Raw genomic sequence first — 24,695 nt, 5'->3', positions numbered from 1 at the left:
CATCTTTTTCTTTTTGCCAACCTTGGGATAAACTTGCATTTTCACACCTGGGCAGTTACCTCGAGACCATCAGAATATTCTGTTCTTGATTTGCTTTCAGAGATTGCAGCACATGTGTATTGCTGTGAACTGGGCTGTGGAAAGATGCTAGTTAGTGAGAAGAAGAAGAGAGTGTTGTATTATGGGATGTCTGTGTTGAGCTACAGGCAACCCGCAGAGCTTTTTATCTGGCTGTGCAACCTGGCCGGATGGCATTCTCTTGGCACACCATCCTTGTGACTGGCCACTTGGCTTGTGGCCCAGGGATATTTGGCTCACTGTGCATAGCAGAATCACCCCATCCCCCTAATTCCCTGCTTTACTTCTCTTTCTCCCTCCCTCTCCCCCTCTCTCCCTCACTTTCTCTTTCTCTGTGTCTCTCTCACTGGCCACTTGCCTAAGGACAACTGCAGTGCTTTGTGTGGCCTAGCTGGTCTCTTTATACTGGCTTCATGGCCATGGCTGGTAGGAAGACAGTGCCATGATAGCTACAGACAACTGCACAATTATACAACATAGTCAGTCAGTCAGTCACTGCAAGGTGGCTTTTTGCAATGCATGAGTCCCTATCAGCTGTGACTTACCAAGGCACCGGTGTAATTCAATTGTAGGGATGGCCTTGGGTGGTGCAGAATCAGGGGACATACAACAGCTTATTATCCACCTCTCTGACTGTCTATCAAATTGATAGCTCACTCTTAGTGGCACCTCATTGACATTGTGTTGAATGTCCTGTGTCTGCCCTGCTTAATTGAACACAGAATTACCCTATTTGGACACGCTTAGTAGAATGGAGCTTAACGAACGTAGAAAAGAGAAGATTAGATCAGAGCTGACCTCTGGAACACACTCCGTACACAAAAGCCAGAGGCTGCAGTCACAGAGATTATTTAAAGGGGGTGGTATGAACATTTTGTAATCTGTCAAATGCTGGCACGGCAAAATACACATAGAAAACCCAGTGGCCGTTCTTAATATACTATGTTCTATGCAGAACCACTATATTTTTCATGATTTTATTAAGTTTCAGGGAATGTTTTTTTTGGAAAGGATGGAAGGATTCCAAATGTTACTCCATTTGATTAGATTATTAATGAGTTAAATAGGACAGTAGGGACTGGTCTCCAGGCAGATTCGAAGAAGTTCGATGAAAGTTGACACATCTTAAAGATTTCATGCACATGTTTTATAATGGAAGTGGGCACTCTTTTGTTCATTTTCATAGTAAGCAGGGTGAAAGCAAGGGCAAACATTCTATCTGTGGAACATGACAATAACATGTCCATGATCATAAACGCTCAGTGGTTCAACTCATAAGACACCTAATGCAAAGGCATCCAGAGCTGTTGCAGTAATTTCTCACCTCATGTTGTATGGCCAATGCTTTATCATTGTTTGATAACTGAAGCATTCCATTAATTCCACTCCATTAGTGGAGTGTGAATTCTTGCAAGTTAGATCACTACCAGTTCAACAACAGGAGAAATAGCCTTTTGGTACCAGTATACTTGCATATGCATCACTTACTTGAAGTTGACAAAAATATATGTATTGAATGTATTTTTGGGCAGTTTAGGAAACACATGTATTTGCTGTCTTGCCTAAAGTTATATAAGAAGATCTTTACCACACTCATGTCTGTACAGCAAATACTGTCTGTAGTTGCTACTAAAGACTAGAGAGTGGAAATGGGGGGGGAATAGCCAGCCTCACTCTGTCAGAGGGTTACAAAATCTGCCAACCGGCACCTTTAAAGCTCACTAATTAACATGCTGTATCTCGTCCGCTTAATCTGTAGAATTACTGAAGTGTAAAAATGACAAGAAGCCCTTTCATGGCTGTTTCTTGGGTGGGATCAGGAGTTTCCTTCTCCAGGCTAAAAAGTAGTTTTGGGTATAGGGTAGTAGTAGTTTTAAGACAAAACAATGAGCTGGAAGATGCTTAAATGCCCTGTTGAGCTGAGGGAAGCTCTAGCGTTTTTTCTGTGGGTTCATCACCACCTGCAACCATTTTCAACCTTTGGCAATGAATGAAGTGGCTAGATTTCATTCATTGTGAAGTCATTCATTCTAGATAAGGAATCTACATTGCTTTGCCGAAGCCTTATGTCCCACCAGGGACAAAGAGGATTAAGATAAAAATTTATATTGCTACACCTTTTAACTATTCTTCTACAAAGTCTTATATTCAAGAAAAGACAGGTATCTTCTCATGCAAAAATTTGTTTTGTCTGAAATTTTACTCTTTGATATGGTTTAAGATGAATTTTTCTCATAAACTTGAATAGGTATGCAGTAATTGGAAGGTTAATTCGTTTAATGTTGGTCATGCAATGTAAATGGCACTGAATTAATTTCAAGTCTTAATTTGTAATATTTTGTCACCTCATAACTTCCAACCACATAGTTGAGATTGGCATATAAATATAAAGTAAATGAGTGCTTATGAACTGATTGCAATTTGAAATAAATTAACTGTTGTACTGACAACATTATAACAACCTTTATAACATCAGACTTTTGTTATATAGTTGTAGCCTTGTGTGAGTTAGTATAGGAACACTTACACCTACACTTTCAGTAAGTGTATGTAAATTTTTTTGCAAGGTTTTTTTGTTTACATTTTCTGGTTTTCACAGTCATTACCTCCACCAGAGAGGTTATGTTTTCACCTGGGTCTACTTGTCAGCAGGACTACACAATTTTTCAGAAAATCATTAATAAATGTTGATGTAAAAAAAAAAAGATTTATCTATGGTGTTGGGGTCTGTGAGTTTTCCCAATTTGGTGGACTCCCAGATAATAATCTGTCTCTCACAGATGTGTGTCAGAGTGTTTGGACTTGGCAGGGGTTGCACACTACTGAGTGCCATTCTACTTTTTGATGTAATTAGATAAGAGCTGCTATTTGAAATCATTCCTGTCCATGTTATGTGCTGTAGGTTGGTTAAGGGAAGTCTGCATGCAAGAGCAAAACATACCTTTTCAAAGATGTCTGCTGCCCTCTGCTGACGGTCAAGGATATCAAACCCAACAGCCCACATACATTATGTCTGTAATCACAACTGTTGGTGTAAAAGAGGCACTTATACTGTATAATTAAGATGCTAAGGAAGTAAGTGTTCAAATAAATAAATACCATATAGTGCCCTTACTATGTAGAACAGGAAACTGCTGTATGTCAAATTTTAAAAAGACAAACTGTATCTGAGAAATTGACCATCAATTGTGTTTTTCTAAATTCCTTCAATCTTGAAATTTCTATATTACTTATCCAGAAACTTTTATCTAACTAAATAAAAGAAAAAAGAAATTGAAAAATTAGTGATTAGGATGAAGTATTACAGCATCTCGTTGTGGTTTTAGTCTTCCAGGAGATGGAGCCAAATACTCATGAAAGAAATTAAACTTTTATGTACCACAGACTTAAAGCTCACTATGGCACATGTTGGAAGTAGGCAGGTGACAAAGCTACAAAGTTCAACTTAATGTTGAACAAACATGCTTTGAATAAAACCACATCATGTCCATTACAAAAGTACAAAACCACGTGCAACATCAGCTTTTAAACCAAGCTTTAACAGGCTATCACAGCCGTAATTGACAGATAGGCAAGGGACAGGAACATGTGCAACTGTGTTATATGAAACCTGACAGAATAACATTCCTTTGGCAGGAAAGGAAGTGGTTTTTATGCATCGTCTCAGGTGCTGTATGTGTATTTGTATGTGCGCATATGCGCTCACTACAACAAAGATACCATTCACAATTTCTGAACAGCAATTACATTTCCCCTAAGAAAATTATCCAGATGGGTTTGAAATATGCAATAATTTGTTTCGTCATTATGATGCCTATTCAGAACTGCTTTTGCTTGTAATTATAACAAACTAGGCAGTATGCCATGCCACTGATGCATTCCCTTTGTGCTCAGAAGTAATTTTCCTTTCCTAAGGGAAAAAAGCTGCCTTGTGTTTTTTTTAATGTTCAACCCACGTCCATAACTACTAGCCAGTAAAGCAATGAAATCGCTTTAAATCTGGAAGAGTGGCTCCAAGATTGCAACAGCTACAAAAAAAAGAGGCGGTAAGAGCAGTAGTTTTTGTTGTGATGAAATTCATGTGAAGTTACAAATGTAATTGCAAACAAAGTGTAATAACTATTTTCTTAATAGTGATGTTTGAAATTACACCACAAATAGTAATGGTGGAAATGGAAATCTGATTTTACTTGTTATCAGCTCTAATTTCAGATATTTTGTTTTCATAATGACCAATAACTTTAATCATTTGAGTCAATTGGTCCAAGAGTGTACAACAGACCTTCTAAGTGTGAATCTCGATCTTAAGTGTATCTGGATTGATTAAACACGCCAGTTCAGACAGATTTAGCTTCAAGGTAGTCACTGGTTATCATAGGTTACAGTCTGTTTCTCTAGAATAAGATAAGATCAACTTTATTAATCCCACGGGGGGGAAATTTGCGTCATTACAGCAGCAGTAGGACATAGATGAGGGTAGGTAGCCTATGAAGAGAAAAAAAATCAGAGAGCAAATATTTACACCACAGGAAAAATATTTACATCATCAGTGTAATTACATGAGGTGTAATATTGCATATTGTTTACATGAAGTGTGTTCATGCCATTGCACGAACACACTTCATGTGAACAATATGAGACATGGTATCCTGTCTTTATTTAGTATTCTGAGACTATTCTGGCTAATACATGCTCATCCTTTGTAAATTGTCCATTGCATCAAAAGCGCACATCTCATTATACAAGGTGTGCAAGTCAAAGCAGGTGTCATCACATGTCAAGACCCCAGGATTCAGCTAAGCTTCACAGTATTCTGCTCTCTTCATTAACCCGCGCCTGGCCATGCTGTGACTTTGTCTGGCTCACAAATATGCGACAGTCTGTCCCAAGGTGTACAACCTGGTTAAAACTGACTAAGCTGTGCCCAACACAGACACAGCATAGTCAGACCTAAGATAAACTGGTTACAGGCTATGACATGCTTTGCATTAGATGGATGGATGGATTGCAGGTAATCAGAAGTTGAACAAATATAATAAAAAGGAAAAAAAAGTAAGTAGAATAGAGCTTACTAACTTGCTACTCTTATGGCCATAACAACATTAGTATCATTATAGATCTCTACCATCTATAGCTATAGCTGTAGGCTTCTAACAGTAGCTTCAAAAAACAATGCTATTTGATTTATTTTAAAGCAGATTTTATTTTACAACATATTTCTGAAGTCTGCCTATATTGGCACATCGGGGTTTCAGTTGCTAAAGGTCAGTTAATGGAAAAATCAATTCTGTACTCAAGTGGGGTAGCTGAGGCTTTACGAGTAAAGCCAAATGGACAGTTATGTAATCAATATGCGTTAAAAATAACGCCCTTTCAGTTCCATTTTAGCCACATTAAGCAGGCAATGTGAGAAATTGGGTATCGGCTTGTAACTTGTTCTTGGAAACGCTGTACAAGAAATGACTATTTTAAATAGTCCAGTCACAGAGCAAGAAAAAAAAAGCCTCAGGTGGTCCACCAGTGCTGTCACATCTTGTCTGCATAACAATATTTCACCTGCATTATTGATTGCAGTACTTTGCATCTTTTAGTCTTTTTCAGCCACAATAGACCCATAAAAAACAACGTGCATTATGAATCGTGACATGAGGCCTGTTTCTTATGAGCCTTGCAGGGGGCAAAAAAACATCCTAAAAATTGAAGTTTTGAAGTTGTGGCATCAACCTGCTGTCTGTAGTCTGCCTGTGATAATCCTTCTGCAGCTATGCAGAGACAATCCATCGCAATTACTGTTAAAAATCTATGGAAATAATATACAACACATGAGCATCTGCAGTCACACCTGGCACCTTGTCCATCAGAGGAAGATATCAGCAGTCTTTGTCTCCCTTTATGGACGTCGCTTGAACTAATAAAGCTGCAGTAGCCCACACTTGGTTTACCATCAGGAGTTTTCAGTCATGTATTATTCCATCTGACATGCAAATGCCTTTCTTACATCAAACAGGATATGTTCTACTTAAGCTATAATCATGCAGTCACATGTGAGTTGGGTGAGCTGAGGAACTTCTCTTTCTGCCTAGAAAGCCACTAGAGACCCTGAGGAGAACAGAAGCCCCCATCCTATGTTCTGGGCTCAACACAGGTCACTGTGGTCAAATTAGCACCAAGACTTGGAACATAATGGGAATACGCCATAAATCAAATGATGGAAGAATAATCACTTCTCACTGGGCACATGAATCCCTGCATAGCAGGTCAAAGAAAGAGCATTTCCTTTGATTTATCCCACTGGACAGATAACTAAATTCTTTTATGACAAACTAAATCATTTCACAATAATGTTTCACATTCATTAATGAACTTTCCACTCTCTTATGTAAGGAATCATTGGATTACTTGTTTTAAAACGAATTCATCATGCACATTTGAAATTGTTATGTTGACCAATGTTATTATATTGATCAGTTCATCTATTGTTTTTAAAAGAAGTATGCTAAGATTGAGCGATATCTACAGAATTGGCATATGTTGATGTCTACAGTGAAACATCATGATGGATGGTGACAATTGGGCAACCTATCCACACCACGCACTCCTGAGCAACACCAACACTTACTGAGGCTTTACTGCAGGGTTTGGTCACCAGCTCAGTGTGATGGCTGGGCATTAAAAGCTTCAGCGAGATGGGATTTATTGCTTGGCTGTTGTATTGGCTCACATTAGATTGTACAGGTGTACCTAATCACCACTTAACTCTCTAATTTGCAATTTGTAGAGTTCTGACTCAACTTTGCAAATCAAGTGTCACTTTCTTTTTAACAGTGATGGATTACTTGTACAGAAAGAGTTAGACGTGTCATTAGGTTTTTGCAATACTTAACAAACTTAACAAAAACTGTGTCTTTGCCTTTTTTATATTGTGGTCCAAGCCACTTCTACAGTTCCTCTATATTCAGCAATATAACTGCTGTTAGTTCCTTCAGTGAAGCTTTCCTTTGATTTTCTTTTTGAGTTAGTTATTTTAGTTTAACCTCTCTTTGTTTGCCAGTCCTCTGTGCACAACGTAAAGCACTAAGTGTTGTTTTTAACACAATTTTCCCCCTGAAAAAAATAAATGAGCCAAGCTAAAAACTTTCATGAATACAGTGGGAAAAATCATTATCTAGACAGACTAAGTAGACAGACATACATTCAACAACAGAAGTCCTCTGGGTATGGTACACATTATACATGAAAAATAACAGCAGCTCCATACTGTGACGGTGTGCTGGCAGCTGTTAAGATTTGAAACCAAGTGAATCGACATGAGCAGGGCATTTATTTGAGGTATTGTCCTCTCCACAGCTGCCCAACAATCAGCAAGTACTGTGTTGAATAACAGAGCATTTGCAGATGAGTGTGTAATTAACCACATGGAGTTTGGAGTACTGTAAGCTGGGAAACACCATTTTCTTCTGGTAACTAGTTTTGTTGAGCTTTGGTTTGTTCAATATGCAGAATATTGTGCAAGGTACAAAATTAATAGCGATTTAATCATTAATGTACTCCAAAGTAACTCTTTCACTCAGCTGTCACTTCTAAATAGGTATGGCAGACAACAAACAAACTGTCATGGACTCTGCCGGAGCTTCTTAGCCCCTCCCTCCTGCTGCTCCTCCTGCTCACACCCCTCTACTCATCCTCCTATCATTACCAGCCTGCTCTGCCTCCACACACCTGTTCCGCATTGACTCATTACCCCCTCAGTACCTATACCAGTCAGTTTCTCTCTGTTGTTGTCAGATCATTGTTTGTGCTATGCCTGCTTCGTATCCCGCCTGTTTTCGTGTTCTTGACTTCTGGATTTTTGACCTGTGCCTGTTTCTCGGAATTGTGTTTTTGCCTGACCCCTCGGTACCTCTGCCTGATCAGTTTTGGTTTTTTGACACTGACTGTATTTTGCTCAGCGAATACTCAGTAAAGTTTTTCTGTTTGCCTTACATCCGTCTCTGCCTGTTGATTCTGCGTGTGGATCCTCTCTGGTGTGTGACACAAACAAGCAACCCTCCATCTTAAAGTTAGCTTTCAAAAAGAAAACAGAAACCCCATTCAAAACCCCAAACTTAAGAAAAAAATCGTCAAAAACTAAATCAAACTCCCTTGAAGAATATAATATTTTTTTTTCTTCATGTCATTGAAAGTTAATGATATTTCAAGAACAATGTATCCTGTCCTGTGCCTTAGACGTTGCTAGAAATACAGATTAATCTGGATTCATAGCACAACTACACAAAAATATACACAATACTGTATTATCACTTAAAATACTTAATGCAACTCCTCACGTGACATCTCACTTTTTGCAATTTCTCCTTTTCTCACCTATCTCTTTACATGTTACATACATATGTTTTCCCTCTGTGTTGTTTATTGTGTGCCACTACTAAACAACACTAAAGACCGAAACAGTGGAAGAAATCCAATCCTGTTATAAAATCCTCACCAAATACACTGAGCAGAGCTTTATATGTTTTTATATAATAGTTTTACTAAATCTCAAAATGGCCTCTATTATCACTATTATCACTCTGCTGACAGATAGTTATATGGAAGTTTTAATGAACCACAACTGCATTAGTCTTCCCACGATGCAAACTGCAACAAAAAACTCATATTGCCTAGGGAACCTATCAGTATGTAGGACCCTTCTAAATTCATAGTGATATTGAAAAAGCAGGGAAAAAAACACTGCACACTGGACTGGAAATGGAGCTGTTTCTTTTTTTAAATAATTTTATTAAGAAAATAAGTATAAAAATATAAATATAAAACAATATGACTCAGCATTCAAACAGCATGAATTCAGTGTATGACAGTTTTCCTACAACATACACTTTCCATTACATATTACACCTATATGATGAAATGAATTCATAGTTTGACAAATAAACTGCACCAACCATTCACATGAACATTGCTTGTCAAACAAGGATAGCAAATAGTATATAGGATGTCGATCATTAAAAACACTTTGTACATTTACAGCATTTAATGGAGTTTGGCTGGAAAAGCCGCTTGACTCCTTCCCTCCCCCACCCAAACCAAGTCCAGTGCCATTAAACATTGATAGTATACAATACTACTATCTCTCAGGTCAATTACAAAACACATTGTCCACACCATTGTTCACAAAAAATCCTAAAAGTCAAAGGCATCTTTACTGATTATGACCAAAAACAGTGAGAATTATACTGTATCTCCATCAATGAGAAAATTCAACTCAGTTCAAGTCTTAATTTCCATTTCAGCATCCACACATGGATTGCAGGAATTTTTGTTTGAGTGCCTGTGCACGCACGCATGTGTATGAGAATCAAATAGACAACTAGTTAACTAGCTAGCTAGCTAGCAAACTAGACAGATAAACAGATAGATAGCTTGATAGATAGGTAGACAGATAGTCAACTAGCTGGCCAGCTAACTAACTAGACAAATAGCTGTCTGGCTAGCTAGTTAGATAAACAGACAGAAAAAAATGGGCTTGAATAAAAGAGAGACTCATGGCTTCTCTAGGTCTCTCGGTCAGGGCTTTTCCCTATGTACATCTCTGCCAACTTTTTGAATTGTGGTCCCCAGTTGCTGAGGTAATCGTAATCCTGGTCCCCCTCAGTGGCAGCAGACTCCAGTGAACTGAGGGATTCTGCCAGTGACCCACTGCCCTCATAAGCATACGTGGCCAGGGAGTCATAGGGGGGCGCTGTGGGATCTGAATCGTTCTCCTGAAGCCTCCCATTAATGAAGTCTCTGACATCCTTGTTATCCTTTATAGGTGATGTCCTCCGAAAGGGAAACAGCATTTCGGGTATGATGTCCCTGCGCAGCTTGTTAGCATCCATCACCTCTGGGTTGCGCAGTGTGCCAATATCAAAGGCCTGAGTGTCCTCCTCTCCACCCCCTTCATCGTTGTAGCTGACAACGTTGTCTCTGACATCCTCTTTGGAGATGATCAGAGGCTCCTTCTTCCTCTGTCTCCTCAGGGCAGCAAACAGCACCACGATCACTACATAAAAACAGTGGGAAATACAGAGAGAGAAAGCTCAGCATAAGATGCGTGCCTCCTAACATGTGTCATGCATTAAAGAGCACAGGGGAGCAAAAGCACAGAGGGGAGACACATTTGCTACCAGTGATAAATCCCCAACACTGCCTCAGGCATTCACCTCCTATTATTAAAGATTCAGTGAAAAAGCTTTTTCTTTCTTTTTCCCTTTAACGGCATATTCGATGTATAAAATGCACAGTGGTTGGAAGATCCTTTTTTATGCTCTCCAGCACACAACCTCATATCTCATCTCCTTCATTCTTTTTCAGCAGTAAAAGACAATCAGAGATTGCAGAATGAGCATTTTTCCAGAGAGTGGCACTGTGTGGTAGCAAGTTTTTAAATAAACTCATAAGTCTTCAGAAAAAGAGGAAGCAATCTCTCATTTAGGACAAGCACAACATCCTCCTACACCTGTGCTCTTCTCCTTCTACTTTCCCTTTTTTGTCCTATCAGCAGGTACTGTAGTTGTCTGCTTGCCTCCCACCTGGGTGTTAATTACAATGCCTTCAACATGGTTTGGGTGGGGGTGGCAGTTTAAAAGGTTCTTTGCGGACATGTGTGACTGACTAGTGCCACATTTTTAGACAGTGTGGAGGACTGCAATGAGAACGACCAGATAGGGAGAGCCGTTCCAGCTCAGCGCCTGTCTGTCGGAGTCAAGCAGAGGTGAATGAGACAGTCTGTCAGGGGGGTTCAAGCGCGAAAAGCGTCAGATAATGAGCAGATGTCATGATATTTTGCTCAAGAGGAGAGCTTGGAATTTAACCTTTAGTACACATAATGTGTCAGAGAAGATCTGCCCACCATCAGATACAGAATTTAAAACTTGGAATTGAAACAAGCAGATGGAAGAAAAGCTGGTCAACACTAATTTGCTCATATGAGTAGTTTACTCAGGGTGTAGATCAGCTAACACACCAGAGTCCAAAGCAAGAAATCGTGACATGAGGAAGAGGATCCAAATTCAACACATGGAAATAGTTAAGGTCTCATATACAGGGCAACACACACACATACACATTTCTAATTGCAATCCTTTGAGCAATCTGCAAGGACTCTACATTCACAATGTCTGGTAAGTCAGAAATACTCCTATCAAGAACTCGACCAAGCAAGGTGAGGCTCATTGACAGTTGAAACCCATTACTTATTGATATGCCCTTGACCATAAGCACTACACATTTCAGCTTTTTGCTGGGTAAAACGATAGGCACTGCCGCTGTTGTTCCTGTATGCTGTTACATACGGCATTACATCACGAGCAGGGCTGATGTGGTGCTTCAGAATGTCAAGAAGTAACACGCGGCCTACTTTACCAGGGAAATTCACATTAAGTGGATTTATTTGCAAATGGATGGAGCTTAGAACCAGAGTAGTATTTTCTAAGGGAGAACTGCTGAAAACAACCAAAAATGCAAAGTAACCTGTCATTGATTAAATCTCCTTTAATTACTAATGATCACTCATACGTTAAAAGGAACCTAACAAGTCCTCCTGTAGCTGTTGGCTACAGGCTGTATTTTTAATTATTTTTTAAAAATCTCTGCATCAACTATTTTGCCTTAAATGGCCTATTGTTATCTTTTCCTGATAAGTGACCTCTTGTGGTCATGTGAATAATGACTGTTCATCAAGGTGGACAGTTGGGCGTACCAAGTGTCTAAGGTTTACATTTCATCGTATACCAAGAGTCAGGGCAGTTTTCTTTTAATGATAACTATGATGTTTCAAGTATGAAGTGTTAACTGCTCATTTGTGTCTTTTTTTCTAATGACCATATGGATCATTGGGGAAGGCACTGCCAAAATTCCATTCAGGCTCGATTGCTTTTTCTTGGCATCCTGGATGCATCACTTGACTTGAATTTTTCGATCCGAATTGAAATTCAGTGTAGCTTTTAAATATTATTTAACAACCTCAATATATATACATATATATGCTTGAAATACGTTTTTTGAAATTGCACAACTTGGAAATGAATATTGAGAATTTCAGAGATAGAAATTCAGACCACAGAAATTCAGAGAGATAGTCTCCAAAATCAAATAGTTCAGTGCAATAAATCCTGTGTTGTTTAAATTACAACACATATGATCCAGTAATGATTCAATTTCAAAATTTGGTATTCAGTTGCTGGTATAATTCAAATTATTATAACAATAATTTGCTTCTTTTCAATCCCTGCAGTGCTTTATTTCTAATACTATAAGAACACTGTTAAAAAACATCTCCTTTTACCAACAATTGTTTGTATTTAATGTTGAATTAATGTATTGAGATGCTGAGCTGCTGTCAGTCAAAGGGGGGGACCACTGGCAGAATGTCATATTTTCAGCAACATATTATAGATTGCAGTGAGTTGGGAGTCCAAGCTTTCAATCGATGTCATGTTTGTAATGATAGACCATGTGATTTTAATTCCCTCCATGTGGGCACTCAGCAGCATGTACTTGAGCAAGCAACTCACATGTTATTGACTTGAATTGGCTGCACCTTGGAGCATATGAAAGTTAGGTCTGTCTGGGGTCTTTTTGTGAGGCATGTGCCCACACTATGGACCCACAAGCAAACCACTTGCTTGACTACCACTTAATGCTGTGGCAAGGTCATTCAGACTGGCTGACTCCTGTCTGACCAAGAGCTTAGGAGCTGTTAAGCTAAAAAGAGAGCTGTTTCTGAGTGTGGCAATGGGGGCCCATGTAGATTGGACAGATACATGCTTCCATAGTGCTTGCATGCTACTGACATTTATGTGACCTCAAGTCTGGTCAATCTCTGTTTGGAAAAATTCAATTTTCATAAAGGAAAAGTACTTAACATTGCAGGAATTTGGAGTTGAAAGAATTTACTGTTCGTTTAACCCCATTCAGAAACAGTGATTGTCCAACCATAGCCTAGCAAACAAAGGGCTTTCAAGCATTGGATTTCTCCATAAGCTGAAGAGGTGTTCATTGAGCTCCAGTAAATGAAATATTTGGTTATTTAATTGCCTATCCAATCCCAAAAACACAACCAGCAAAAGTATAGGGAATGGTTTCAACAGTGTGTGTTTGTCTGCTCTTACATAAGTTGCAAATATCAGCAAGTCCGGTGTCCTAATTTACCATTTATTAGAGACCCAGCATTGCCTGCACAGCCAAAGAGCGTATCTTTAGCTAACCACATTATTAGGTGGGGTTACAGGTTATGTTACAAAAGCCTGTTAAGGACTGACATGTTTGTTGTGTGGGAAAGTAGAATGGAAGCTATTATATCCAAGTTTATGGTAATGGTCTCTCCATCTCTTTACAGCGAACTTTACTCTCCAGCAACCCCAACCTTATTACTTGACCTAGGGTTATGTGTTTCAAACTCAGTGCTAATACTACTAAGGTTATTCTATTTGAAATGACACTTTTTGAAAATATGGACAATACAGCTCAAATCTAGCCTGTATTATCTTTCCATTGGGACTTTTTAGGTACTAAGCATCCATACCAGCATATATTGCATTGTTATTTAAAATTTTGTAATAAGATACTAGGGTTGACCTGCTACCCTGCTATACAACAAGAAGGCTGCTCCTTATTTACATGTCCTCTACAAGGAACATTTACTGGTCATGATGCTGACTGTTTGCCTGGGACATGTAGCTTTAGTCTGTCTTCAGCCTCTTAAGTGGAAACATGAGACTTTTTATTATTATTATTATTATTATTATTTATTTTTTTTTTTTTTACAGGGTTGTTGTTTTAAAATAGAACTCAGTTGGAGATATTTTAGTTTTCAGCCAACTCAAGGAGCCGACATCAATTAGCCAGTTAGATATAGCCGATACCTCGACGGCTCTCATATCATCCAGCAAAACCAACAGAACTGAGATGACTGCTTTTGTTGAATTTTGTGTGAAATGCCTATTACTTCATAAGTAATTACAAATTTCAAAATTTGCTGCTGTTATCACTGTAAACTGGATATGTGCGATGCTAGAATAGAAAGCTTGGCTGGCATAGCAACAGTAACTAAGTGGGCCAAGATATAGTGAAGGGTTTTCTCTGAGCCTTAAGGATAGAGGGTGCTCTAAATTGTATAGATTTTAAAGTTCTCTGAGGCCAATTTTTAATCACAGGCTATATAAATGAAAAGATATAGACTTCAGTAGAAGAACTGAGATGCTACTATAAGCAACAGTTGAGACCACAGCATAAACAAGAATCAAACATTACAGGAATAACAAAAAGGGTTAAAACATACATGGTCACACACCTGCACATACACATGCTCATACACAAGGGGGACTTACTGAGGAGAATAATGACACAGAGCAGTATGGCAACCAGAGCTCCAGTTGTGAGACCATCTGAGAAGGGCAGGACCTCGGGGCTACATGACTGCATGTTTCCACGGCTGTCACAGGCACACACGCGCACGATCAGTGTGCTGGTGCTGCTCTGAATGGGGTAGTCATTGTCTGAGATTACTACAGGCAGGAAGTACATGCTCATCTCACGTCGGCTGAAACCTCCCCTAAGCGTCAGGATATTGGCAGTGTTATCTGCGGAAAGATGCAAATGGGCAAAGCTTGTCAGGGATGAGATATTTCAGTTAGCTAGATGATCTTACAGGAAAGAATTGCAGTCTTTATTTCCTTTTCTGTCTCTCCTGTGACAGACAGCTCATAATAACTTTGCAGTGCCATTGAAAATTACTAAGGTCTCTAAATATTAATTCAAACAAAGCACCAAGCAATATTAATAACAATGCTGTTTATTAAAAAATCTTAATTCCTCAAATTATTTTGAATATTGCTTAATTAGTAATCATATAGTTGTCCTCATCCTAAAAAGACAATAGCCTTTAGGTTACGCATGGCAACACTCATGCAAAACTAATTAAAGTCCAAAGTTTGTTTGTTATAATTCCACTCAGTCTCCATCTTAAGTCTCTGATGCAGTCTTTTCACTTTACTGCAATGCCATCCCAGTTTCAGTCACAATTTACTCTGATTCGATGCTAAAACTAGGACTAGGCATACTGACCAGTTATACTAAATATAAAGGGAATAAACAGATCCAGCCATCAGAGTTGTCCAAACTGTGACTGCAAGCTTTTTCAACTACCGCTGCATTTCTCTCTCCATTTGAAAAAAAAAACACATATTTTTCGATAACTAAATATTTTCTTTTGTATGACAGAAAAACTAAAATCCCTCTATAACACAGTGCATGATAGATGTGGGATGCCTGCCTGAAGACCGACTTTCACCATGGCTTTACTGTAAATGAAGTTTTGCTGAACAAATCAAGAGAAAGGATACCAACAATACAAAGTCAATCAAAAGACCACAATCACACAATAGAAATGTATATTTTTTCCTGTCAAATATACTGAATACATTCAGTTCTAATCTATGATTTTCTACATCACATTAAGGTTAAGGCCCTTAACATTTACATCATATCAAACCACATTTTCAAACCGCATTCCCCCATTTGCCGGAAACCAGGAATGAAATTGTTTATTGTAACAAACATAGAAAATTATTTCTATTCGTTTAGGAGTTGCAAAAATGCTTATCTTACCTTCCCTGTCCTCGATGGTGAAGTTTGGGTTGGTGGCGCTTATACTAAAGACAAACTTGTGTCCAACAAGGGGTTCGTCTGTGTCAACAGCACTTATTGTCTGAATCAGCTACAAACGACAGAAGAAAGTATGAGAGAGAAAAAGAACACACAAAAGCTCATAATTATCCTCCTTGGTGGGGAAATCTACAAGCATCTAATCTAAAACACGTTGGTACCAACAAGTAAGACCATATCTCCCCTGTGTTGGCCTCTATATTTTAAGTTTCTTTGATGTGTTTTTAAAGCACTGCATGTACTAGCACCAGGTTGTATCTCTGAACTGCTCCTCCCCTTTTCCACCTCCAGACCCCTCAGATCTTTGCACCAGTCAGTGCTCTCCATTCCAGACACCCATTTAAAATCCAAAGGTGAACCAGCATTTTCTGTTGTTGGTCCTAAACTTTGAAACAGTTTGCTACTCACTATTAGATCTCCTCCTCTCTGATAGCTCTAAAAACCCATATGTTATATTTAACCTTCCAGTAGTTATCATCCGTATAATATATGGTTCAGTAATTTACTTATATCTTCTTATTTGTCTGTGTTGTCATTTGATCACTTCTGTGGTTTTATTTCATTGTAATCATTCATCAAATAATCCCATAAATTAATCTCTAAGTAAATCACTCTGGCCAGCGTTTGTTGTTTTTAAATGTGCACTACAAATACTTTGACAAAACAAAGTGGCATTTTGATTACAGTCAAATCAATTTTCTCCATTATGATTTATTTCTTTGCAAAGCAAGACTGCATGTTTTAACCTCAGTGTTGCAGAAGAAAATATTTACTGAGAATAAACCGAGGCCAATCAGATACATACTAGACTAATCAGTAATTAGTGAGGAGTGTTTAGATAATTAAGGGATTTGCTGTCTCTTGAAACTCCACAACAATTAACACATGGCTCTAGTGTGAGTGATGGCTCTCTGAGTATGCACCATGTACATGGCATGTGAGTTTTGTGGACAGAGACAGGCAGTGATTGGTGGATGACTGCTCCCTTGGTTAAACTGTCTGACTTGTTCATGTAGCTCTTCTCAGAGCAGAGCATAATGTCAACCACATGTTACATGCTTCCAGGTTCATTTAATGTATGTCAATGCATATTGGTTTCTGGTGAATACACACATACAAAATACTGTACCACTCTGGACTCATGAAATTACCTAGAGTCAGCCATCATACTGTACCCTGTTTGCTCAGCATCATTTGCATTAATTCATACAATATAACTTCACATTATCTAAAGGCTGATAATTATGCAACATAATAAGGAACAGTCTATGTTGACAAATATCTCTAACTGTGCCACAACTTAAGAATTTGTCTTAATAGATCTTACACTATGCTTCAGTGATAATTATTAATTTAACAAATCCTTATGGAGATGAGAGAGACGAGAGATCATGGATTTTAAGCACCTGTCCTGCTTTGACGTTCTCACAGACAAATGTGTCATAGGACATTGCAAACTCAGGGGCGTTGTCATTGACATCTAACACCTTGATGAACACAGGCACTCGAGTTGTCTGACGTGGATTATCTGAAATAAATAAAAAGTCAAGGTTGGAAAACAACAAAATACACGAAAAAAACAAACAAAAAATCAACCTTAATGATAAAAGTTATACAAAATCATAAATCACTGATTGTGACGTAAAGTATGTTAGAAATTGAAATTACTTATTTCAGTGGCCACCACAGAGATGTTGTGCCATTTGGACATTTCTCTGTCGAGTGCTTTCAGTGTTGTGATGGTGCCATTCACAGAGTCAATGTTGAACAATCTCTCTAGATCTGTGTGCCGATCAATGGAATATCTGAAACAATAACACAAAAAATTGTTATTTATGCCAGCATATATGTCCTGAAGAACTGTAAGCAGAGCACATTAAGGTTATGTGTCACTGTCTTGGCCATTTGAGTACATATAGTTTTGCTAATAAAACTGAGTGCAGTTTTAATCCTTTTGTCTTGCACAGATCTGTCTTCACACCTTAACTTCATATAGATGTGTTTTGTGCTTCACTCGTTTCCAAAAGAGAATGTATTCTTTTCTCTCCGTTGTCAGGAGATGATACATCTGTCTGCGTGCCCCCTCATTTGTCATCGTCAGCTTTCATATTCCACTGAAATTTGAATATGCAACACAATACACCATGTGGCATGGGCCGAGAGTGGCATTTCTCTGTGTCAGAGACGGGCAGGCGCCATATGTGTGGAATGGCGGCACTGAGCTGTGTGAATCGATACAGCAAATTAGGCTCTTTCACTTTGACTTTGTGCAGTGCCACAGAGGGCTTACATAATTCTGGGAAATAAACAGTGTCTGTATTCACTTCACAGGGCCGCTGCCATTTTCCACTGGGAAATCACCAGGAGGGACCCATGAATAATACCCCCACACACACACACACACACACACACACACACACACACACACACACACACACACACACACACACACACACACACACACACTGACACATGGCTAGGCTGATGGATTAGATTTAGCCAAGTGGGCACATTTTTGTCCTCACTCTAAGAAACTGATAAGAGGAGACTTTGTATTTCTACCATGTGTTGCCTGTTTTCTTATTGATTTTATACCAGTTTAATTAAAGCTGGAACAATGAGTTTTGAAGCAATCAAATTACCACAATAGAACGTTGCACTCACTTGCTTGGTGAGGAAATCTTTGCTTAACAGGTCATTGATTAATTTTTAAGTTGACGAAAGTGTGAGTTCTCGATGCCCAAGGGGAATTAATTTGTTGTGAAAAGGTAGAAAAGAGAGTTGGCATTTGGCTTTAACAGTCTGACTCTGTTTAGGGTCTAAACACATCTATCTGTCTCTTGTAGCGTACTTGACTAGCTTGTTGTCAGCATCGGGGTCCCTGGCCGACACCACGCCGACAAAGCTGCCAGCAGCTGTGTCCTCATGCACCTCGATGATGTAAGGGTTCCTGGTGAAAACAGGGGGCTCATCCACGTCCTCTACTGTTACCTTGACCGTGGCGTAGTCTTTGAATTGCAAACCAAGGATGAACCTTGCATCTAAGTAGGTGTTTTTCACCTCCACTCTGAACTCGTAGTCCTTCTTACTTTCATAATCCAGTGCCTGGAGATGAAAGAGCATCAGAAGTCAAGCTGTAGACTTTTCCATAAAAACAGTCAGCCTCTAGGATTTTGATAGGCAATTTATTGCATTTCATTTGTCTGCCTTTATCTTTTTCGTACTCTAAATTCTAAGTTACAAATCCAAGTGAGGAATACTGATCTGGAAAGTCTTAGGGGAAAACTAAAAGGAGTTTCTAGCAAAAGACTGTTTTATATTATTCATTTCACAGGCTTAGGGTATCTGATTTTACACAGCGGTTCAAAAATAAATTCTGTCGTCTTTCTTACATGAATAAACGTTATCAGGGGTGGTTTCTAATCTCAAACTGTACTATTCTGTCTTTCCATTGAAGTGAAACGTACATATTAAAAAGAGATAAAAAAGAGAGAGCTCAAATTTAATTTAAATTTAAACATAGTACAACTTGAGTCAAGTCAGTCAAGAGAAGCTCCTAAAGGTTAATTCTTCAACCTTTTAGGAGTTTCACTTTCAATCTTGTGATAGATAAACATCTTAATGTAGTGTTGAGTTTAAAAGTCACATTTTTTCATATACGTTTAAAAACAGATATCGTAGGTATTACCTGATGTATAAACACGTTTCATTCAAAGGCTTTCCTTGAAACACTTGAGCATTTTTTGATGACCAGGCTTTTCATTTCAGTTTTATGAAAGCATGTCACTTGTGCCAAGAAGTGTTTTGTCTGATTGCACAGCCATTATCATTGAAGTAATACTTACATGACTGTTTGCTGCTGGTTACAGACTACAAAGCACAAAGCAGTTAAATGAGCCATTTGTAAGTTTTGCTCTTGGTCCATAGCCAGTGTTAGCATTAGCAGCTGTTTACTTACCAGTCGAGAGGAAATGTTGTCAATTCAGCATCAAACTTAATTCCTTTACTTAGCAATAGCTGTCTCCAGCGGGGGAAAGCATGCTAACATTAACTCTTGTTATACTTTTGTGTCTGTTACTTACTATCTTTAACTTAAGTTAGCATGCTAAAAATTTAGCTCTCGCCCAATTGGCCCATCTCGTCACTTTCCGATAATAAGCTGCTGTAGCCTCCAATTTGCCCTGAAGATGTAGCGCTGCTCAGTGGGCATATTTTAACCTCTTTTATTGTAAGTGCAACGATGACTGATGTTCTTGGCAAGATTCGTAAGTAAACAGCTGTTGATGCTAACACTGGCTATGTAGCAATAGCAACACTTACAAACAGCTCCTTTAAAATACATAAAAGAAGGCTGTAAAGCACCTCAGAGGGGAAAAAAGACACAAAACTGGGTTCACCTTTTTGATTATGATGACTCCCTCTTGTGTGGTTTGGTCAGTGATAATATTGAATATGTCATGACCACCAACAATACTGTACTCCATCTCAGCATTGCGTCCAATATCTGGATCATCAGCCTTAATACGGCCAATAGCGCCTTCAATCTCTGTCGACTCCACAGCAGTCACACGAAAGGAATCTGTACATGAGAGTGAACAAAACAAATTTATTGTGGAATTGGATGTATTATGAGTATTATAAGAGAGTTGTCTTTGAACAAAAGTTCACTTATGAACTTATGAGAAAATGGCCTCTTACGGTTAGCAAAGCGTGGTGGGCTGTCGTTTACGTCAGAGAGGGTGATGCTGACTGTGGTGGTTCCTGAAAGCCCACCCATTTGTCCAGCCATGTCCTTAGCCTGGATCACAACCTGGTAGTTTTCCTTGACTTCTCTGTCCATGCCAGGCAGGGCTGTTTTGATGGTGCCTGGAAAAAATAACATTCTTTCTCCCACATTTGCCAGTTTAAAAGAAAACTGGAAAATTTATATGCTGTCTTCCTGAAAATTTGATAAGATGATCAGTTCCATCTCTGTTCTCAACCTTATTTTTGTAGGAAATTGCATTTATATACTATTAATTTGGTTTGTCAGTTGTGTTTTGAGGGGAAAAATGTAATAGCTGCCTGGATTATGTTCCCTGGCAATTTTTTTCTGCTGTTACAAGTGCTACAGTTATTTACCACATGCTTGTTGTTGGAGGTGGTTTGGGTGATTGGTGGGCATACAAAGTGCAGAGCATCCTGAGTCTTGCGTCTGGATAGGTTTAAAACAACAAAAGCCTCTAATTGATGTTGATAAAACAAACACAGCTTGTCTCATCTTTAACATCACTTCTGACTTTTTCAGTATTTAAGTCTATCTTTACCTGAACTCATCCATGCGCTGTGAGTGCCACAATATACAGTTTTTGGTTCAACATTTTGTGACTTGGCAGATTCATTGATTCCTAACGAGTATTTCCTCGTTATTTTAAATAAAAGAATAGTCAAGGTGCCATTATATTTCTTAAAGAAGCACACTTGCTGTTGAAATCAGAAAGGACTAATGCTGCACGTATATGGACCTCAACTGTTGTTGGTCAACAAAGTCAGATACCCTGCATATTCTAACTGTCGCTAAAGGCTAAATTAACACATCCAATGAGGCAGTTTGCAATTTTTGGAATTTGTCATGGACGGACACAGGCTAGCTATTTTCACCCTAATTCGAGCTAAAAACATCACAGAAGCACCTCCGTATGCCTGAGATAATGATAAAACTTTTACCTCATCTTAGGATGGCAAATACTGTAAGCTTATGTCACAATATGTCAGATATTAGTTAGAAATGCTGTAAATAAATATTGTAAATAATGGCTTTGAAAGAGTTTTCCTTTTCAAGTTTGAGTCACGGTAAAAGTGAATGGCTTATAAATAAGTACATACATAAGTAAAAAGAAAATTTGTGTTATATGTTTATAGAAATTTGATAACCACAAAAACCACTATCTTCTTGAAAAGGTTCAGCTTGTCATATCGACACCCTCTTAAAATAATGGCCTAAGTCATTTTTTCAGGTTTTTCAGGAAACACAAAAAACTCAACAAAAGAGTCACACTTTTGACATAGGCCATTATACAACCGGGGGTAGAATTGCATGTTCCCCTCAACTGAGGATTCAGGCGATTTTACCAGAGGTGGCCAGCATCATGAGGGGGTGATTTAGGCAAAAAAAACATTTTTGTCAAAACATGACTTAGGCCATTATTTTAGGAAGGTGACGATATTTAATGTACTGAAAAGTAGAAAGAAAACTGAATTTGAAATTTAAGATGAAATGAGGAATCTCATTGATGTGTTCCTAAAGTAAATTTACAGTAGTAGCTTAGACTAAAATCTCAAGTTTTTACCAGATCAGTCTGACTGAGAGGCAAATCCTTATTCAGCTTGTTTAATTCTCACAAACACTTACCCGAGCAGCGCGTGAGATCTGTTTATAGACTTGCATTACATTAGAAGATGCAAAGAGATCCTGCTGGGTTTGGCTTACCATTTTCAGAATCCACTGAGAAATATGGTTGTCCCTGTAGGATGCTATACACAAGCTTGGCACTGTTCCCATATGTTTGATCATCAGCATCAGTGGCAGTAACGGTGACAACAGATGTACCTGCAAATAGAACATGCAGAGTCAATTCTAAAGCCGTGATGCCACACACTTTGAGTCGAGACACGATCAAGTAACTGACTCAACATATTTTTATTTGCTTCACTGTCATAAAAATGGAGTTTGCTGCAAACCCATCAGCACAATGCAATCCTACTGACAGCTTTAATACCAGCAGTTTCCTGATATTATTCGTCTTTCAGTGATACCCAGTGACTAATGTCTAATTTTCATGTCAAACAACAAGGATCTGGAGAAAGTCAAATTAGTGGGCTACAAAGAGGAAGTAATGTCTTGGTACAGTCAATCAGGAACATAGCATAACTCATCTTTTCTTTCCTTTTTAAAGAAACAACAAGGTATTTGCCACAGCTGCTTAAACTGTGAAATGTAAGTGATAGGCTTGCATTGTGGCTGGGTCTCATTTGGCACCTCAGTGAAAATTATTGCTTTGATTAAACCATGGTGTCCTAGTAGTTGGATCCCTTTTTAAATATCAGTGAGACTGAAAGCTTCTGTCTGTTTTCTTTTTGTTCTCATATGTTGTCAGAATCAGAGGTGTGGCAACATTTGGCAAATACTGACAAGCTTCTACTGATGAGTTGAGGAGCTGAAATATAATTACTGGGCTGATGGATGCTTTATTATTCTCCAGACTCTAAGTATTTGGACAGTTACACATTTTGTGTTCTTCAGGCTTTGTGCTTCATCACATCAAATTGAAAATTAAATAATGGAATCCAATGTTAAAGTGCCAAGTCTCAGCATTCATTTGAGTAGGTTTACATGATTGTAGAAAAAAAAAACAGTTTCAGATATAGCCCTTTTAGCACTTAATGACCAAACTTTAGGGGTTTAAAAGTAATTGGATAGATACATGTGAAGTCAGACATAACCACCATATTTCACATATGACCCGTGAATTAAGATGCACTTGGCTGAATCTGAGCTCACAGAATCCTCTTGTATACCTCTGCATTCACCATGTTGGTTCTGTCTGCAGTGAAATCATCAATAAATGTGTCTGTTCCATTGGAACCATACGTGCCCAAGCCTTTACAGAACCACCGCCATGTTTGACAGATGAGATGGTGGCCTTGAGTCATGAGCTGCTTGTTTTTTTTTCTCTCGACAATTTCCTCTCTCCATCATTTTGATAGAGGTTGATTTTTGTTTCATCAGTCCATAGAACTTTCTGATGGTTTCTATTTATGTGTTTTTGTAAACCGCAGTCCGGCCTTTCTGTTTCTGAGGTTTACCATTGGTTTGCATCTTGGTGGTGTATCCTCAGAGGTTAGGGTCATGATATTGTCAAATGTCTCCTCTTCACTCACATGGTCCCCTCATCACTCCTCATTGACAGACACTCCACCTCAATCTAATGGCAACTCTCAGTCAGCTCTGAGTCACCATACACAGCTCCCCAAGAAACATTCTGTAGCCAGTTGTCCAATTACTTTTGACTTTATAACACATTGTGCAGTTTCAGCACAATGTGTTAAAAGGGCTACATCATCCATACAGTTTGGACAATATTGATGAAAACCTGCTCAAAGTAAAGCTGAGACTTGGCACTTCAATGTAGTATTCATTATTTTATTTCAAATCAACTGTGTTGAAGCATAGACCATGAAAACAGAAAAAATAAAATGTGTAAAAAAAGTGTGCAAAGTACATATAGATGCCCGGCTTCCACAATTAAGTAATAGGTTCTCGAATATGTGCTGTTTGTGTGCAAAATAATTAAGATTACTAGATATTTAAGCTTAGAAGGAGCTCAGTTCCTCTACACTGTCATTGTAGTCTCTTCCATTTTATATCCTGCATAATCAACCCAAGCATTTCAATGATGCCACATTGCAAATACTGTCCTTGGCATTCAGGGGACCTCTGCCGTGTCCTGTTTGGGTCTGACTGTCTCCGTGCATACTAATGATCCCTTGAACATCTGTCCCACTTAGCCCCAGCACTGATAGCATAAAAGGGAGCCGCTGATTCTTCATGGCTGGCTGGCTTGATTAACCAATGTGTTCAGTCTGAACATATAAGGCAGTTTATTAGTCCGGAGACGAGCAGTGGTGACCCTGACCCACCTTTCGCCATTATCCATGCAGCTGAGAAATCTAAGAGCAGTGCATTATGAATTCCAAATAGGACATTGTTATTTGTCATATAGACAATTGGGTTTTGATTTACCCTTGATTGCTCCTGTGTATTAATTTGTGGTTGCATAATTGAGGATTGATTTCGAGTTGCATGCATTATTTTCATAAGCTTTGTTTATATTCATGCCGATTGGTTTATTTATATTACTTGAATGGATTGA

General features: G+C 38.6%; 1 protein-coding gene across 1 annotated transcript in view; it reads right to left on the bottom strand.

Annotated features, from left to right (window-relative positions):
* Positions 1–8,827: 8,827 nt before the first annotated feature.
* Positions 8,828–24,695, bottom strand: part of cdh10a (cadherin 10, type 2a (T2-cadherin)) — a 29,517-nt gene continuing 13,649 nt past the window's right edge. The window contains exons 4-12 of the mRNA XM_056365101.1: positions 22,253–22,372; positions 20,482–20,649; positions 20,181–20,362; positions 18,635–18,888; positions 17,452–17,588; positions 17,190–17,311; positions 15,727–15,835; positions 14,448–14,699; positions 8,828–10,120 (exon numbers count right to left, since the gene is read on the bottom strand). Coding sequence (XP_056221076.1) covers positions 9,630–10,120; positions 14,448–14,699; positions 15,727–15,835; positions 17,190–17,311; positions 17,452–17,588; positions 18,635–18,888; positions 20,181–20,362; positions 20,482–20,649; positions 22,253–22,372 — 1,835 coding nt within the window. The 3' untranslated portion in view covers positions 8,828–9,629. The remainder of the gene's footprint in view (positions 10,121–14,447; positions 14,700–15,726; positions 15,836–17,189; positions 17,312–17,451; positions 17,589–18,634; positions 18,889–20,180; positions 20,363–20,481; positions 20,650–22,252; positions 22,373–24,695) is intronic.

Source organism: Seriola aureovittata, chromosome 20 (assembly GCF_021018895.1).
Source record: "Seriola aureovittata isolate HTS-2021-v1 ecotype China chromosome 20, ASM2101889v1, whole genome shotgun sequence".
Taxonomy (NCBI): domain Eukaryota; kingdom Metazoa; phylum Chordata; class Actinopteri; order Carangiformes; family Carangidae; genus Seriola; species Seriola aureovittata.
The sequence above is the reverse complement of the archived record's forward strand: the minus strand, read 5'-3'. Positions and strand labels throughout refer to the sequence as shown.